The following is a 17075-nucleotide window of genomic DNA, read 5'->3' on the forward strand; positions in this document are numbered from 1 at the left end:
GCAAAAGATCGCAATCAAAAGATCGTATGCAAAAGATAGTAATCAAAAGATGGTATGCAAAATATCCTAATCAAAATGCAAAAGATCGTATGTAAAAAAGATCACAATTTTCATTTGATCGTAACGTTTGGTTCCATGGCAACTCCACGCAATGACAATTCAACGCTTTAAAATTGATATAAAGTCATTAAAAAAGACTAATCCAGAAACCTAACCTACCCAATCAATTTAATCTAGTTTTTCTTTCATCAATTTTCAGGACTTAATATCACTTTTTAAAGGTGTGTGAAATCGTCGTTTTGATGAGTTATCCGCTAACTGTAACATTTAATATGATAATAACGACAAGTATTAAAATGTATCGTTCATTTTAACATGACAAGCAGACACTATTATATGCTTTTTATTTGCCTATGATCATTTTGCTTACGATCATTTGATTACGATCAAATGAGAGTTACGATCAATTGATTACGATCATTTCGTAGGTATACTTTGTTTACGGTCATTTTACTGTAACCAGAAAATAGCTTTGTAGGTCGGCAATATACTTAACCTAATGGTATTAATTCATTAGGTATAGCGCCTGACCGATTAGTAGTTGGGTCAAGTCAAGTCAAAACCTCTCAAGAATTCAAAATGATAATAATTTTTTTCTTTTGCTTAGTGACAGACAAGAATAATTTAGACTTACACCAAAAAATTCTAGGTTTTGACCTGAGTTGACCAGCCTACACATTCTGGACAGTGGCGAATAATATCCATAATTAGTTGAGTGTTTATTGAGGAAGAGCACTTCATTATTTCTCAGTCTACGGAGGGAATATTGAAAGGGAGGAATTGTAGTAAAGTAGGTGAATCAATAATTCAACATCAATAAAATTTTGAAGAAAAAAAGGTTGAAAGAAAGGTTGCCGTTAAATGCAAATACGTAACTAGAATCGGCGTAGCGGGGTTCTTTCAAGTGTTAAAAAACAGAATGGCACTGATAGGCCATTTGATGACTTTGTTACACGTAAATTTCTGCAAAACAACTGGGCCATAGAGTTGGATCAATTTCATACTATACCTAAGTACCTAATTGCATGGGCGTTGACCCTTTCCAAGCTAGGGAGCAAATTTAAGCAGCTTGAATTTTTATAGAGCTTACAGGGAAGGAACAAAGAAGTAGTCAGGATCAATCAAGTTGACGTGTACCCGACGTTAAACATAAACAGGGCCGTCTTAAGCTGTAAAGGCGCCCATGGGCATATTGGCGCCTTTTGAAACCCGTAAACCGACAGAAAAACAACAAACAACCATTTTTTCTATATTTCATTGAAGGAGTTCGTGCAAGATAGTGCTATGCCATCTAATCGTGATTTGGAGATATATGCACATATGTGTATGTAAATAAGCATTATTTAAGATTAATTGCAAGCAGAACTAACAACGATATTATAAGTCACAATCAAATCAAAGACTTTCCGGTAAAAAGTTAACGAATAGTTTTTTAAAATAAAAAGAGTTTGTTTAAATTTTATAAATAATGTTATTTTTGACAAATCCCCACAGGATCATAAGAACTGCTGAATGATTGTGGAATAATGTAACGCTGATAAGTGTTGGCACCTTGGGTTAGGTTTACATTAACAGGATGTGGTTATGATAAAATATTTTATTTCTCGCCGGATCTGAGATTAATTGTGTTTGCTTTTTAGCTGACCACTATTTGGCACCAGTCTATTTTAAATTGTTCAATAGAAAAGTCCTTTAAACTTATCCATGTTTTGTAAAACAAAGGCGTAGCTCAAAATATAGTAGTGAAAAAGGATTTCAGTGGTGTGAGAAACGTTTGAAAATGGGAAAGCAAAAAAGTGAAGTCAAGCATTTAAAGTGCTGCAAAAGGAGTTCTACATATAAACCTGATGTGATTCGATCTCATCCCTTTAAATGGGCGAATTTTCCGTACTTCGTTGCCATCTGGTTTCTGCTTTTCTGGTTCGTTATTTGTCCAATTACTTGGTCTAAGGTTCACAATTATAATCCAGATTGGCCGATAGATTTTCCTTACTTATTCTGGAGTGTCGCTCTGCTGATCTTCTGCCTCATCCTCGCCGTATTGCTGGTGCTTTGGAAGTGCGCTGTGCCCAGGTCTAGCAAGAGTAAGTATGATCAGATCTTTCTAAATCCGGAATATGGAGACGAGAAAGAAATTCTCTGCATTCATTGCATGACTTTCCACCCGCTAGGAGGAGCCAAGTGTCCATGCACTTTAAAGGATGCAGACATTTGCAATAAATGTGGGAATAATAAGGAAAGTTTTAACACCTGTTGCCAAAAACTCAAGCCTAAAGAAGACTTGATCCTTAAAGGACCGGGATACGATGTGGCTTTGAGAAAGCAGCAACCTGATGAACCGGATTTTCGAGATCGACCCAGGATACCTAGTTCAGGCGACAACAAGAGGCATAGTTTGAGAAGCGTCAAGAGTAGAAGCCCAAGCTCTTCTGGTTTTGTTGTTCTTACAACTGCTCACGACGCTGGTACAAAGGATTTGGTTAGTAGAAAGATAGATATAGGTAAAAGGGTAGCCCCACAACCACCACCCAAACCGATATCAGACACAAAAGTCACTATAACAACAGAAAAAGTAGTGACAACGTCTGGTCCAGTTATCGCCAAACCCCAAGATGGAAATGTGAAGACTAGCAGTGTTAAGAATAGAAAACCCGTTAATTTACAGCCTGTTGATGTCGAGTTGGCAAATCGTCACGCCAACGTGGAGTTCTTCGGAGAAAAAATACCTCTCGGGCAGCAGAGTGTTAAGACTCCCCCTTCTGTTACAACTGTTGTAAATGTACACTATTCCAAGACTTTCCAACCCGCAGACAACCAGTCGCCGAACACCGTGGCATTGAAAAGCGGAAGCATCGGCAGCATGAATTCGATGGACAAACAAAAATTCAGTCAATTCTTGCATCTGGTTGAAATAAATACCCCATTTACGCCGGTAGAAACTATCGCGCAAGACGACGATCTTAACAACCCACCCATGAGTCCTCGAGAGATATTCTTCTACGATCTTATCCAAGCTGCGGAGAAATGTGACAATGGAAACAGTCCAGACAGCACCCACTTCGGTGCCTACAGCCAATTTGAGAAGAAACGGCCAGTCTCCCATATACTTCTCTCATCGGATGTGAATCTAGACGAAGAACCCGACAAAGCCAAAATCGAAGCTCTCAAACGTCACACCATCAACGTGAGAGCAACGGAGAATCCAAACAGGAAATCTCGACTAGTAGTAGAAGACTTAGAATCACCGAGAATTTTGGCTTTGACAGAATCAATCAAACTGCACGCTTCAGTAGCAGACGATGATGACGAGAAAATAATCATCAGAGACGATGGAGCTAAAGAAACCACAGTCAAAATACTTCGCACTATCAAGAAAAGCACCCCAGAAGCGGATTCCTTGAAGCACCCATCTTTTGGAGAGAGGAAGTCTTTCTCTCCTCGCAGCAATATCAGTTCTCTCTCGGAGCAGAATTCTACACAAGAACTTCGCAGTTTGACCAAGGAGTCAGTGAGCAGATTCTTTATCTCTGATATACACGATGGTCCACCGAAACCGGTCAGGCAGAGCTCTAGCACGGAGCCGGCAAACCAAAAACAAGCTTCCAGAGACAATATCAATGATGATGTGTTTTCGGATTAAGTGATTTAAATTTTTTTTATATTGATAACAACATACTGATGTTGCCAAAGGATTTTAATTACACCCAGCGACAAATTATAACAATATATATGTGTGTTTTTAGGTGTGGTTAGAATGTAACGAAGAAAATATAAGTGATTTTATTATCAGTATGTGGTTAAAGTTCTTACGAAACTAAATTATTACTTATGTCTTTTATAAATTCATCTTTGTCATACATTGGCGGGAACACTCATTCAAAGAAAAGAGGTTATTATTTTGGGGAACGGCCTTCTTCAAGCAAAACTTAAATTTGAATTTGCGGCCAAAATACTTGACCAAACCAAATAATTATTTGTATTATCAAAAGAAATAGCAAATATCTAGTACGAATATGTGCTGCTTTATTTATTCGTGTTTTTAATTAGTAAATATAGGCCATTAAAGAATTAAAATTTTCACGATATTAGAGGATTTGACAATGACAACTTTAACAATGTTTTGTGGGTATTTTTTACTTTTTAAATACAATGAAATATAAATTAAAAATATAACACGTTAAAAATGCGTTTTTTGTGTCGGAGTTTAAAATTTATATGCGACAAATTTGTATTCGACATAAATTCGGTTGTTTGAAAATGAAATTTAAACACCTCAAAATAGTTGTTTTTTATTAATTAAAATTTTTATGTTATATTTCATTCTAATTGCGTAGTAAAAATTTTTTTTTTTTTAGTAATTACTATTATGTCACAAATAATTGCCAAACTTGCCTCTAAAATTGTGAAAAATCGATTTATTTAACTGCCAATATTTTATAATTTAAAACACAAATAATTAAAGTAGCATATATATGTACTAGATTTTTGCTGCACTCTTTGAATGAAAAAATAATTATTCAGTTATGTTGGGTATTTTGACCTCAAATCCAAATTTAAGTTTTGTATGAAAATGACCGCACAAACGTTCCTCTCAAAATAAACATTGCATCTTTTGGATGTGATTCCACAAAATCAATTACTTCTCTAGACAGATGATTTCAATTTGTTTGTCAGTTGGGGTACACAATAATTTTAATAATGTGAATCACTAAAATTAAAAGTTGTGTAAAAAATAAATATTTTTTAAGTTAAATTTTGTCAACTTTATTTTTTTCCCAAGCTTCCACTATGAGCTGAACTCTTTTTTTCATGTGTTACGTAATGAAAGGTGACCTCTGGCGCCTTGAAATTCATATAGTTTATTTAAATAACTCGTCAACTCACTGATAAAAATGAAACTTGTTCCATATTTCTATTAACAAGGCATTTACATTGGCATACCGTTGATAGATTTTTAATTTTTTATGTGAAACCGTATAGTAAATAAAAATATGTGAACAAAGTAAATTAGGAATGGAAGAGTGTCGATTTTGCTAAGCTATGACAAAATTGAATTGATTGTTAAAAATCGCCTATGAAATAAATGTGACAAGTTTTGTGTGTAGGTAGAAACGAAGGCGGGTGTTGTGCGCACATGAGATTTGCAGTAATATGGGTGAACTATGTTGGCGATACTTTTCATAATATTAATTGTTCATGGCCCATCTCTTTTGTTTCTATTATCTTTGGTCAGGACCACGTACTTATTTATTTATTGTTTAGGAACATTTACAGACTATTAACATGAAAAAGTCATTAGATAAGCGCTGCAAAAAACGTAGATGTCAACAGGTACTTAAAAATGTTCACATCATGTACAGTTTAAGTATCATTATACATTATGTATTAACAAAAAATATATACAACAAAACGTGAACCATTCCAAAAAAAAGATACATAAAAAAACAAAACATACAGATACAATATATGATCCAAAAAAATAAAACAAAAAAAGAAAACAAATAGAGTTATAAAAAAAAAACAAACAAACATTCAGAATCTATTGCTAATTTGCTTTTTTAAATAAGCGAGACTATTTGTGTATATACGAGTATCTATGTAATTACATTCAATAAGTACAGACGACACATTCGAGACAATGGATCGAAGTATGCAAAATTGTTCTTATATAATTCTAGATGGAATATATTCTGACTCCTTAGATTACGTCTATTAGGAACTTTAATAAGAATATTGCTCACACAATGAGTTGCTTCAAGCTTGTCATGAATAATTTTGTGTAGACATATTAAGGTGAAGCTTAATGCTAAATCACAATTTTGATTAATATTTATAACGAATCGATGTACATTATGAATACCAAAAAATATGCTTTAGATAAATTGAAGGTTTTCCTATGGTTTCGCTTGAGTAGACTACAAATAAAATAATAAATTACTCTAATTATTAAATAAATGTAAACCACTAAAAGAATATTTTTCAATAGAAATAAATGTATGAACACGTAAATGAAACAACTTTAAAAAATGCATTATTATAGCTAAGATTATCTATGACAGTTTCACTTGATTAACTTTTTCGCTTTCTTGTAAAATTATTTACAAAATAAATAAAAACCAGTTTTGTGCTTGGAATCGAAAGTTTCTAGAATCTTTTTGTCAACCTATTTTAATGCCTATTACCTACAATATAAGGTACACCAAGAATGTAAACATTTTTGGCTTGTAGCTTCCTCATAAGTCAGCAAATTGTCTTCTTGTCTTGTCGGCAAATTATCCAGGGTCGTAAAGTTTAAGTATTGGAGTCGTTCTTCGTAAGACTGAATTATGGAATAATAAATATAATATACTGGAGTGCTTATAATACACAATTATAAGCACCACTTATGGTTAATATTCTTCCAATTCATATTGAGTCTACCAATTCCTTAGTTAAATTAAAAAAGTTAATTAAGATATTTGTATTGACGGACGATTTTCTTAATATTTTTCATCCTTGTCCTTTCTTAAATAATAAGATTTTATTTATAAGACCCATTTGCTAAAAACTGGATGTCACCCTAGCTGTCTTTATTATCTACTTTGTTTCTTCTTGGGAATAATAATTAATGATTAGTTATGGTTACAATATACTGTCAAATTACCCATCTGGTATCGCATATAATACATATTTTTTTCTTTATTTTAAAAATATTTTGTGTTTGTATGTAGTATTATGTTTGTGATCACTCTATGTTTGCTTCATTCGAATTTAAATTGCTAACCTCGATACAGGCTTAGTCCTAGTGATGTTGATTATTTTATGAAAAAAAAACATGATTTATGTTTAGTGAGATGCAATACAAAAATTATTATTGTGTACAGAAGTTAAATCAAATTAATATTCCAGTTCGTTTTGGTACTCGCGGGAAAACAACAAAAATACAATAATTGCGTACTTTAACTGTGTAATTAATATTTATAAATTCATGCCCGTTAAACGTAGAAACCTTTGCTACATTTGTACCGTGAAAATATGTACTTCTTGTATTCCAGGGTTGTGCCAAATAGGCGCCCATTTATTCTGCATATTATATTCTTATTTCGCAATTGATTCATTTAAAATAATATAAACTATACTTGCGGCACGTTCCAGAGTGAAAGACAACTTAAGTATCGCCCTGGCATAAGACCACCATTCAGAATTGAAAAGTTGTTTGAAATTGCTTTGGCCGTGTTTGGTGACCAGATCAGAATAGCCAGATACTCCCCCACCTTCCTCTTCTCCACCTCACGTTTGCCGATGCCGTAGTATCACTGGCTCCAAACGGTTGGGAGCAATTGGGACTCTTTGTGCTATTCACATTCAAAATACAAATAAAAACATATAGGTATGTATGAGAGGATGTATGAATGTGAATGAAGCAAAGAGTGTGTGCAAAGACCAAGTTGTTTGGCAGTCACTCCTCTCTACCTACCCTTTCATAGTTAGATCATTACTTCTACGTGAATTTACCTGCTGAGGTTGTCAATTTGACGCGTCAAATCAAATTTTCACGATACCACTATAACTTGACACAATGATAATTTAACGGTTCCATGATAACTCATCAAAATGACAATTCAACACACATTTAAAAAGTGATATAAAGTCATTAAAAGTGATGAAACAAAAACTAGGTTAGCTAGCGCTGTACAAACGACACTGGAAGAATTTTTATACATGGATGATTTTGTATTTATTTCATTATTATACAGTTTTTGATTTCAGAATAAATCTACGAAAGCCTGAATTTATTTTGGATTCTTTCAATCGCATGTGAATGAACCTCATAATTTGGATTGCAAGCAACGCTTCAATTCTGAGTGATAGTCTTGAATCGTGGTCTGAAATGAAAGCTCAACCCGATTTCAGCGAAGCCAAACGTCCAATAAAACTCACACTCTCTTTTATATTTTTAAGTTATCTACATTCTGCTGTTTTTATTAACAACCTATCTAATTTGCTCCAATTGTTATTTTGATGAGTTATCTGATCACCTAATTTAACATACATTTAAAGAGTGATGTACAGTCAATAAAAGCGATGAAAAAAGTAACCTAACCTAACATGACCTTTTTGACGTGTTTTTCATCTCTTTTCATGACTTTATATCACTTTAAAAAGTGTGTTTTTATCAATATGTCAATTCAACACACTTTTAGTGATATAAAGTCAATATATTTATAATAGCTATAAAAAACTAACCTTCCTCATCTATTTAACCTAGTTTTTGTTTCATCACTTTATATCACTTTTTAAATGTGTGTTGAATTGTCATTTTGATGAGTTATTTGGTCACCCATTTTCCCAACCCTGCTTCACACGCAGAATCGACACACATAACACTTTGCATTTATTAAATATATTAAATTTCGTTTCGATCAACCTTCATTTTGTCGACGGATGTTACGGGTAAGTGCGTGATGCATTAAGGTGTTGAAGTAGGTAACTGAAATGCCTGTAAATAACGCAACATTGTCCATTCAAGCGAAACGAAACTCCAAAAACTCGACACGAAACTGTGCTGGTGCAATTTGGTTATATAAAGATGTGGATTTATTGGAAATGCATCAGTTGTAATCAGTCGATAGTGTTTACAATTCAACAAAATGATCTCAATCAAGGTAAGTTAAGTTTGCTCAATTTTTTAAACTTTGAAAATATTTATAGAAGATACAACAAATTTGGTTCTTGAAATTTGGATTAGAATATAGCTTTAATAATTTTTCAAAACACACCATCAGATATCGAAAAAATTATAGTAATTCTCAAGAAAAATATTACCCAATAATATGAGCATTTATTGCAAGAAACTCTGATGCATGCACATCTTGCAAGCATGAAAACAATAACACTCCTTATGTAAATGGCAATAAGGTTTAAATTCTCACTTGACACCATCCGCCTGTTTTGATTTATGAAAGAAAAAAACATCATCAAAAAGTATGTTATATTCAATTTTTTTTACTATCATTTTCTAGAGAAATTAATTTTGCCACATTATACAATAAAACCATAATCGAAAATGGATTCGTAAGTAGGATATTATGAACTTTAAAGCAATTTTTATAGGTCTGATACTTATTTTTTCATGGTTTTATGAAAAGACTTGTGCTTGATTATTTCAATTACCAAGATGTGTTTTAGTCACAGTATTTAATAAACATCTAAATATTTCTAAGCAATCAAATTTTCAAGCCAAAAACACATGATTAGTATTACTTCGTAGTGCTTCGCCTTAATCAACAACTTTAGTCTCATCAGTAGCTATTTTAATCATAATTCTATTGGCATTATGTATGTATTTTGTTATATTATCTGTTTTGCGGTTTTCGGGTTTTTCCAGGGACTGAATTCTTTAATATTTCATGCGTACTTGCTTACGCATATTTCGACATTTCCTGTTCCTTATTGCATTTATAAGTCAACAAGATGGTATTTTAAATTTGATAAGTTTTAATATATTTATTTACCGGTTGAGATTTAACTTCCTCTATATTCTTAGTGACTTGCTTAGGTTCTTAGTCATTTTGGTTCAGTCCTCTAGCCTTTCCTTATGGCTTTAATTCTCTTTTACACAGTCAGTTCACATATTCCTCAGCTTGTCTCTCGGGAACCCATTTGAAAAGTCACATTTTCTTCTTCACCTTCCTTCAAAGTCACATATTATATATTTTTTAAATTACTTTGCTTGTTTTTCCAGTTGTCAGTATGCGTGGCTGCTCTGGTCGCCTTGTGCAGAGGGCACGCGGCCATCTCCCACAGTAATATAGTCAGGGGTCATGGATCCTTGGGACTTGGTCTAGGAGGTCTCGGCTACGGAGGAGCTGGCCTAGGAAGAGGCCTTGGTCTGGGTGTTGGAGAACTAGGCCTTAAATATGGCGGTCTGGGATACGGTGGACTTGAATATGGCGGACTTGAATATGGAGGGCTGAGCCATAGTGGACTTGGTTTGGCTTATGGAAAACTTGGAGGCAACAGTTTGGGATATGGCGGACTTGGAGGCGAAGGTCTCTGGGAAAAACACGGACACCATAAGGACCATTATGTAAGAATTTATATTTTTTTAATGTGACACCTCACAAGAGCTCATCTCTTGATAATGGTACAACCAGCGAAGCGTGTTACCGATCAGAATGTGAACTGTTACAGTGCAGAACTTGGTATCATGCAATAACCCTTTCCGTGGCCGAGATTTACTAAATATTTATAATAATAGTCTTCGTCCCCTCGTTTAGTAGTGTCATATAAATTTATCGATGAAATATCTAACAACAGGGCTTAACCTACAATATTTTGCGCTCTTTGCTAAAGAAAGGGCAGAAAAAAATGGTTCACGCAGTGTCGGTTTCATACCAAGATTTACCAATATATTGTCTTTACGAACATTCATTGTGTTTTAAGGTTCAAAGAGATTGAATGTTCTAAATGAGGAAAGTTTTCTCAACTGCAATACAAAAAACTCCTCAAAAATATATAAAAAAATAATGTTTTAACTTTTCGTAGTGTTTTTCATGGAGAAAGTCAGTTTCTGCCCATAGGACTGGTTGTGATAATTGCCTCCACTCGATTATTTCCTATTATTATTATTTTTTGTTTTTGTTTTAATTTTAATCCTTTCAGGTTTTATTGTGACGTTGATTGTAACATTGTTTGCTTTCTGCAGGCCTATCCAGCATACGCCTACGACTACGAAGTGAAGGACCACCACACAGGAGATGTGAAAACACAGTCTGAAGTCAGGGATGGAGATGTAGTCAAAGGTAAAAATCAACCTAAAAAATAATATAACAAATAACATACATAACCAAACTTTCGATGATTGCACACTCCTCGTACCATTAACATATATACATTAAGGTGGAGTGAAATCTTTTTTTTGAGAATTTCGAAATTGACATAGTTGGGAAAGATGCTCCATAAATTAAAAATTACAACAAAAATAATAAAAAAAATATATTCACAATACCTGGACATCGCCAAAGCTTTATATTTTATCATTTTCACGATTTTACCTAAGTATTTATAGCTCATGTACGCGAAATAAAACACATATAAAATTTGTATTTTACAGATAATACATTCGTAGATTGTTAAAATGGAACAAATAGTGGAAATAAAAAATGTACATATATTATTTACCGCATTGAAAAACTTGAAATTTACAAAAGTTACTATGAACGGTACTGCATTTTGGTGTTAAAAATAGGCATAAGGTGTCGTGACTCTAACCTTGTTTTTATTAATCCATCTCGCCTCAAGGGTCCACAAACAACGGCTGAGGCTTCTGTTACAATTTTCACACATCTCTCTGTAGCTTGAGTGTGGCAAAGAAAATTCTTTATCATTGGTAGTATGACATTCTCAATTATCGTGTGATCGGTAATGGCTTGTAAAATTGTCTCGTCACTTAAAAATTTGGTTACTGGTGGCTCGGTTATATTTTCCCACTTTATAACATCAATATAATCATCTGCTGAAAAATCAAAAACAGGCACTTTGAAGGTACGAATAAAGTCTGATTGCATTTTCATTTATTTTTCAATATTCTTTCAATATTCTTCTCAACGCCAACTTTCTTTCGTATTTTCGGTTGTCGTTTAACATGTCTAACATTATATTTTCGTGATGCCCAAAAAACCATTACGCTGGATTACTGGATCAATAATATCTTTTAAATCACTGGGCAAATACAGTGAAAGCACTATTGTTTCGTGTAAATGCCTTGCACCGGAATGACATAATGGTTTGGTCTTAATTTTGAACCACATATGTGCGTAAACTGTACAAATGTCGTTAAAGTTACCATATTTTTTATGGTTTTAGGGTAGAAATGTAAAGCCGAAGAATTCGATTCGCTGTAGTGAGCCACCTGGATTGTACAATTTTACCGGGATTTGTTTTTGATAAATTTTCATTGCAGAATCCGGAGTCAATAGTTTTACACATTTTCAGTAGATACAGCTGATCTGTACTTAAATCCTGTGTATTTGTCATACTTTGTAATGAACATTGAATGATTTTAAATTTCACGACAGGAAGTTGTTAACACTTATTTAAAGATTTACCAATAATTCTAGTGAAACTTTGCGGTCCAGTCGTGGTTCCGTCGATGTTCTCAAAGAGATGTCGCAAAATGAGTTCGTTTGCTTGTAATTGACAGACAATCCACTGTAAAGGCCGTTTGAGATGTGATTCAAGGCGCCGAATAACACCTCCTTTGTACCCCGTATTAACTGCAGTTCCGTCGCATCCAATTGCAACATTTTTTCCAAAGCAACATCTTTCGAAGACAGTAATGAAATAATTCCACTACTTATTGCTTGAGATTTTCCGGTTTTTAATGAAATTTGTCCCATGTACTCGCTACCTGGTTCTTTTACTAAACTAACGTGTTCTTCAGTTATTATTTTTCACCGGTTGTCCTCCATGCTTAAAGTTTTGTCCTTCCGTCATTCATTCAATTAAGCCAACATCTTGTAATACAGCGAAAACAATTGCAGCTCCTGCTCGATCTGAAATACAATATCTGTCTAGTGTTCTGGCCACAACAGGGAAGTCTTTCACCTCATGGTGAGAATTATTTGGTTGTGCTTCACTTTGCATTATTTCTTGAGGAATTGAAGACGAAGCACCTTTTTTTAGAGTCTAAAGTTTAAACTACAAGAAGGAAGAGCGTCAGTACCCCGATCTACTAGATAATGTCTAGCGGATCGGAAACTTCGCCAAGATGATACGCGATACACTTCACTCTGTTTGATACGCGTTTGGGGTAGAAGGATTCGTTGCTGTGTGGGAATAGTTTAACTGTTCCTACAGTCCTACTTAATAATTATATTATAAAACAAAAATGTAATTATATCATAGGTAATAAAAAAACACACAATTTTGTTTTACATAATTATAAGCATTTCTAAGAATCGGGAGAACATTATTGGTGTTTTCAGTGTTTTTATCAAAAATTCAAAGTGGTGGCGATGTCGTAATTAAAAATAAATATTTTTTTATATTTTTTATTTAAGATAAGTACATAACGGAGCACCAATCCCGCGTATGTCGAATTCTATATTACGAAAAAAAAAATTCTCCATACTAGACCGCTCCACCTTAATATACATTGCACTCATACATACTTTTATGTTATTTTGACTTATCACATGGCCCGATGAATCGAGAAATTCATTCAATTGATCTCAATGGATAAAGCAATGTTTCCAAAAATTATAATAGTGTTCAAAACATGAATTCGGCTTGAGATTTAAATTGAAACAGTAGTGTTTTATATTGCCGACGCAAAGCGACCACAACACTTTAAATCTTCATTATGACACATGGTGTTCCACAAGGGCCCCAAGTTCGCTTACTATAAAGTAATTTTGCTATTGCTGTATCATAATCAGTTAACTACTTCTTTTAACCACAAAATAACGTATAATTGAAAATAAAATAACTAGTGATTCCATTTTCGATATAAATATTATGATGTCATTTTAGTTTTAGTAGTTAGACTTTTTAAAGTTTGAACTGCTATTTTATTCCATATTTAGTTACCAAAATCAAAATGGTACTTATAAAACCGTGCTTTCCAATCAATCATTGCAAACAAAGTTGTGTTGTTACCAATTACCAAATGTTGTTGTAATTACCAAACTTATTTCTGGTATTCCTAATGGATTTTATTTAGGTTAGTATCATTTATTTATTTATTTACGGCCTAATGGACTTTTACAAAAGTAGTTAACAAGTAATACAGTTGTGTTACATAGTTTACAATAAATTATGATTTTTGATTAAATTAAGGTAAATTCAAATTAATAGTGTGGAGTACGGAAAACTAAATATGTATTAAGCAGAGATGTGCAAAATGGGTACCCGAAACCATTTGAAATGCAAAATGGAAATGGGTCAAAACTTTTCCATTTGAAAATGCAAAATGTTTTTTAGAAAAGCATTTCAAATGCAAAATGCAAAATACCTATTTAAAAAATGCATTGAAAATGCAAAATGGTTTGTCAGGTTAAACAATCAAAATAATTATAGAATTTTTAAACAATTTTGTCATTTAATAATGGACATCAATGTAGAACAAACATATTACATGATGGTAAATCCAAAAACACAACGACTACGGATTATGAAACCTCAAAAAATTTGCGCGGGACTAATGTTGCCAACGTAAAAACATAGAAACTGCTATCTAACATTTAATATTACAGCGTCATGGCCCCATGTTCAGTATTTGAATCAGTATTTTTTGTAATGGTATCACTCAATTTCCAGGGCTCCTACCAGGGAGCAACTTGACAAATGTAAATTATCTCTCATAGCGAGGTTGAGGACCGACTGATATTTGGGGCTTATGAAAAAAAGATGAGTGGAGATAGTAGGAAGAATGTTGCAAAAAAGCATTTAAAATGTAAAATGCATTGAGAAAAGTATTTAAAATGCAAAATGGAAGATTCTCATCTCTGGTATTAAGGAACATATAAATATAAAAACAAAAGTGTATTCACTACGGAGTCATTCCATGTCTCTGTATGTAAATATCAGTCATTCATACATCTCAGTAAAATGACTAAAAAGATTTCGTTTTATAACTAATACGGAATCTTTAAACATGTCTATATTTTCCCAAATTTATTGCCAAAATGATGTAGTCTATTTATAGGTGTATGAGGTTCATAGTTGGTTTTAAAATTGTCACAGAAAAATGTAGCACTTTGCTTCGTATTTCTAGTCGGTACGTAAAATTTTATTTTGGCGAGAATTTCAGGGTTGTCAATGGAATTATTAATAATTTTATTTAAAAGTACAAGGTCAGAGATGATCCGCCTATCTGATAGCGTTATTAAGTTAAGTTGTTTCATCAAAAGCACATATTTAATATTTTGAATTGGAATATTCAGTTTAAAGTTAATAAATCTTAGAAATTTGTGCTGTACCCTTTCAATATTGTCAGAATGCGTTTTATACAATGGGGACCAAATAGGCGAATTATACTCTACCTGGTTTCTTACTATTATTTATAACGTTTAGTCCTAGCGACAAAAAGTATTCTTCTTTTCGTGAACTTGGTGTTTCACAAGAAGTTTTTTGATACGTTTATTACCTTTTTGCCAAATTATCTGGTTATCTGTTTCGAAGCCAATACTCCCCAAATCCTCGTGAATCTAATTAATCTCTGGTACTCCACAATGATTAGATGTGGGTTCACTATTATTTGTAACTGTTGATAAGTGAAAATATGGAATATGGAATTATTATCAGTAATGTCTTTGCGTTCCACAACGATCCGATTTAGATTCTTAGTGCTTTTCTCTTTTACCTTCATTGCTAATGAGTTATCTGTTTTCAGTCAAATAATCTCAGAACTCTAATAATCAAATTAATCACCGGTGTTCCACATGGATCAAATATAGTTACACTATTGTTTGCAATTTCTAATGAGCTGTGTTTACAGGTCAATACTCGCTGGTGGAACCAGATGGTTCAGTGCGCATCGTGGACTACAAAGCTGACGACCTCCATGGCTTCCAGGCGCAGGTCAAGAAGATTGGACCCACAGTCCACCATGTGCCCATTTATCACCACCTTCATTGAACATCTATTGAAGCTATTATTTCCACAGCCCAATGAATAGCCGACCATATTGTGATATTATAATGACTGACTGATAATAATAATTATAAAATTTGAAATAAAGTAAAATATAATATATATTAATTGCATATTAACAAATTGTATTATTCCTTTCCCTGATTTAATAAATATTTACATACTAGCGCAGGCACGGCCGGTTTTAAACAGGAATACGAATAATTTGAAAAGATTATTAATACTTCTTCAATAGTTTCTTAATTACTTTGTGACGTTATTTTAATACTTCTTCTATAGTTGCTGAATTACTTTGTGGCGTCATTTTAATGGATGTTTGGACGTCATGTTTGGACGGCCGGCATAGTCCAGTGGTAACGCATTGGACTGCCATTCCGAAGGTCGCGGGTTCGAACCCGGCGTGCGCAAATAAATTTTATTTGATTAATTTGTGTTATTTCACAATTAATTAATTAAAATAATATATAGTATATTTGCGGCACGTTCCAGAGTGGAAGATACTACCAGTATCGCCCTGGTGTAAGACCACCATTCAGAATTGAAACGTTGCTCCAAATGGCTTTAGCCGTGTTTAGTGACTAGATCTGAATAGCCAGGTACTTCCCCACCTTCCTCTTTCCCTTCCCCACTTACCTTCAGCCTCACAACATCCCCCAATTGGGGATGCCATAGTCTCACTGGCTCCAGACGGGAGCAGTTAGGACTCTTGTGAGGTATTCACTATAAAAAAAGGCACGTGAGAAATCACGGGATATTATAAATTGTAGGATTTTTTTAGTTTTTTTTTTTTTTGTATTAGGCAATTCACCCTAAAGAGAGTGCTTTGTGCCGATTGGGTTAAGATATATGGTTAAACTGATGTGAATTATCTATAAGGGGACTGGACATATCATATATTAAAGTCATTCAAATCTATAAACTTATAAAGAATAGAATATACGCGAGAGTTGTTGAGAGACAGCAAATATGGAATACTAAGGGGAGACTGGTGGGTGATTTTAATAAGCAATCGATACATGCCTTTGAAAGAAGAATGGTTTTTACAATTGAAGAAGACATGGTCAAGAGTCTCATCCTCCACACCACACTGGCATAATGAACTTTCGAGCACCCGAATTTTAAACAAATGAGTTGCAATAGAGCAGTGGCCAATTCTCATTCTCGAGATACAGGAAATAAATCTTTTGGACTTTTTTTTGCCGTGGAACCAGGGTTTACTTGGAATATGATTTTGTATTCCAGCATAGAAAGATCCAGTTTGAGTTTTCGTGACTGTCCAATTTTCTTCCCAGGAACGAGACATGTTGGATTTAAGAATAGAGAAGACGTCAGAGACAGGAATTTTAAAATCTAAAGGAATAGAACCAGATACAGTTCCA

The 17075-nt window shown here is 33.7% G+C and overlaps 1 protein-coding gene across 1 annotated transcript; it reads left to right on the plus strand.

The window, feature by feature from the left end:
- Positions 1 to 8690: 8690 nt before the first annotated feature.
- Positions 8691 to 15681, plus strand: LOC149410960 (uncharacterized). Its single transcript, XM_089647604.1, has 4 exons — positions 8691 to 8705; positions 9785 to 10129; positions 10748 to 10844; positions 15542 to 15681. Exons 1-4 carry the CDS (start codon positions 8691 to 8693, stop codon positions 15679 to 15681), a joined length of 597 nt encoding a protein of 198 aa, XP_089503730.1.
- The last annotated feature ends 1394 nt before the right edge of the window (positions 15682 to 17075 follow it).

The sequence above is a fragment of the Hesperophylax consimilis genome, chromosome 26, assembly GCF_061612785.1.
Source record: "Hesperophylax consimilis isolate HC1 chromosome 26, BYU_Hcon_1.0, whole genome shotgun sequence".
NCBI lineage: Eukaryota > Metazoa > Arthropoda > Insecta > Trichoptera > Limnephilidae > Hesperophylax > Hesperophylax consimilis.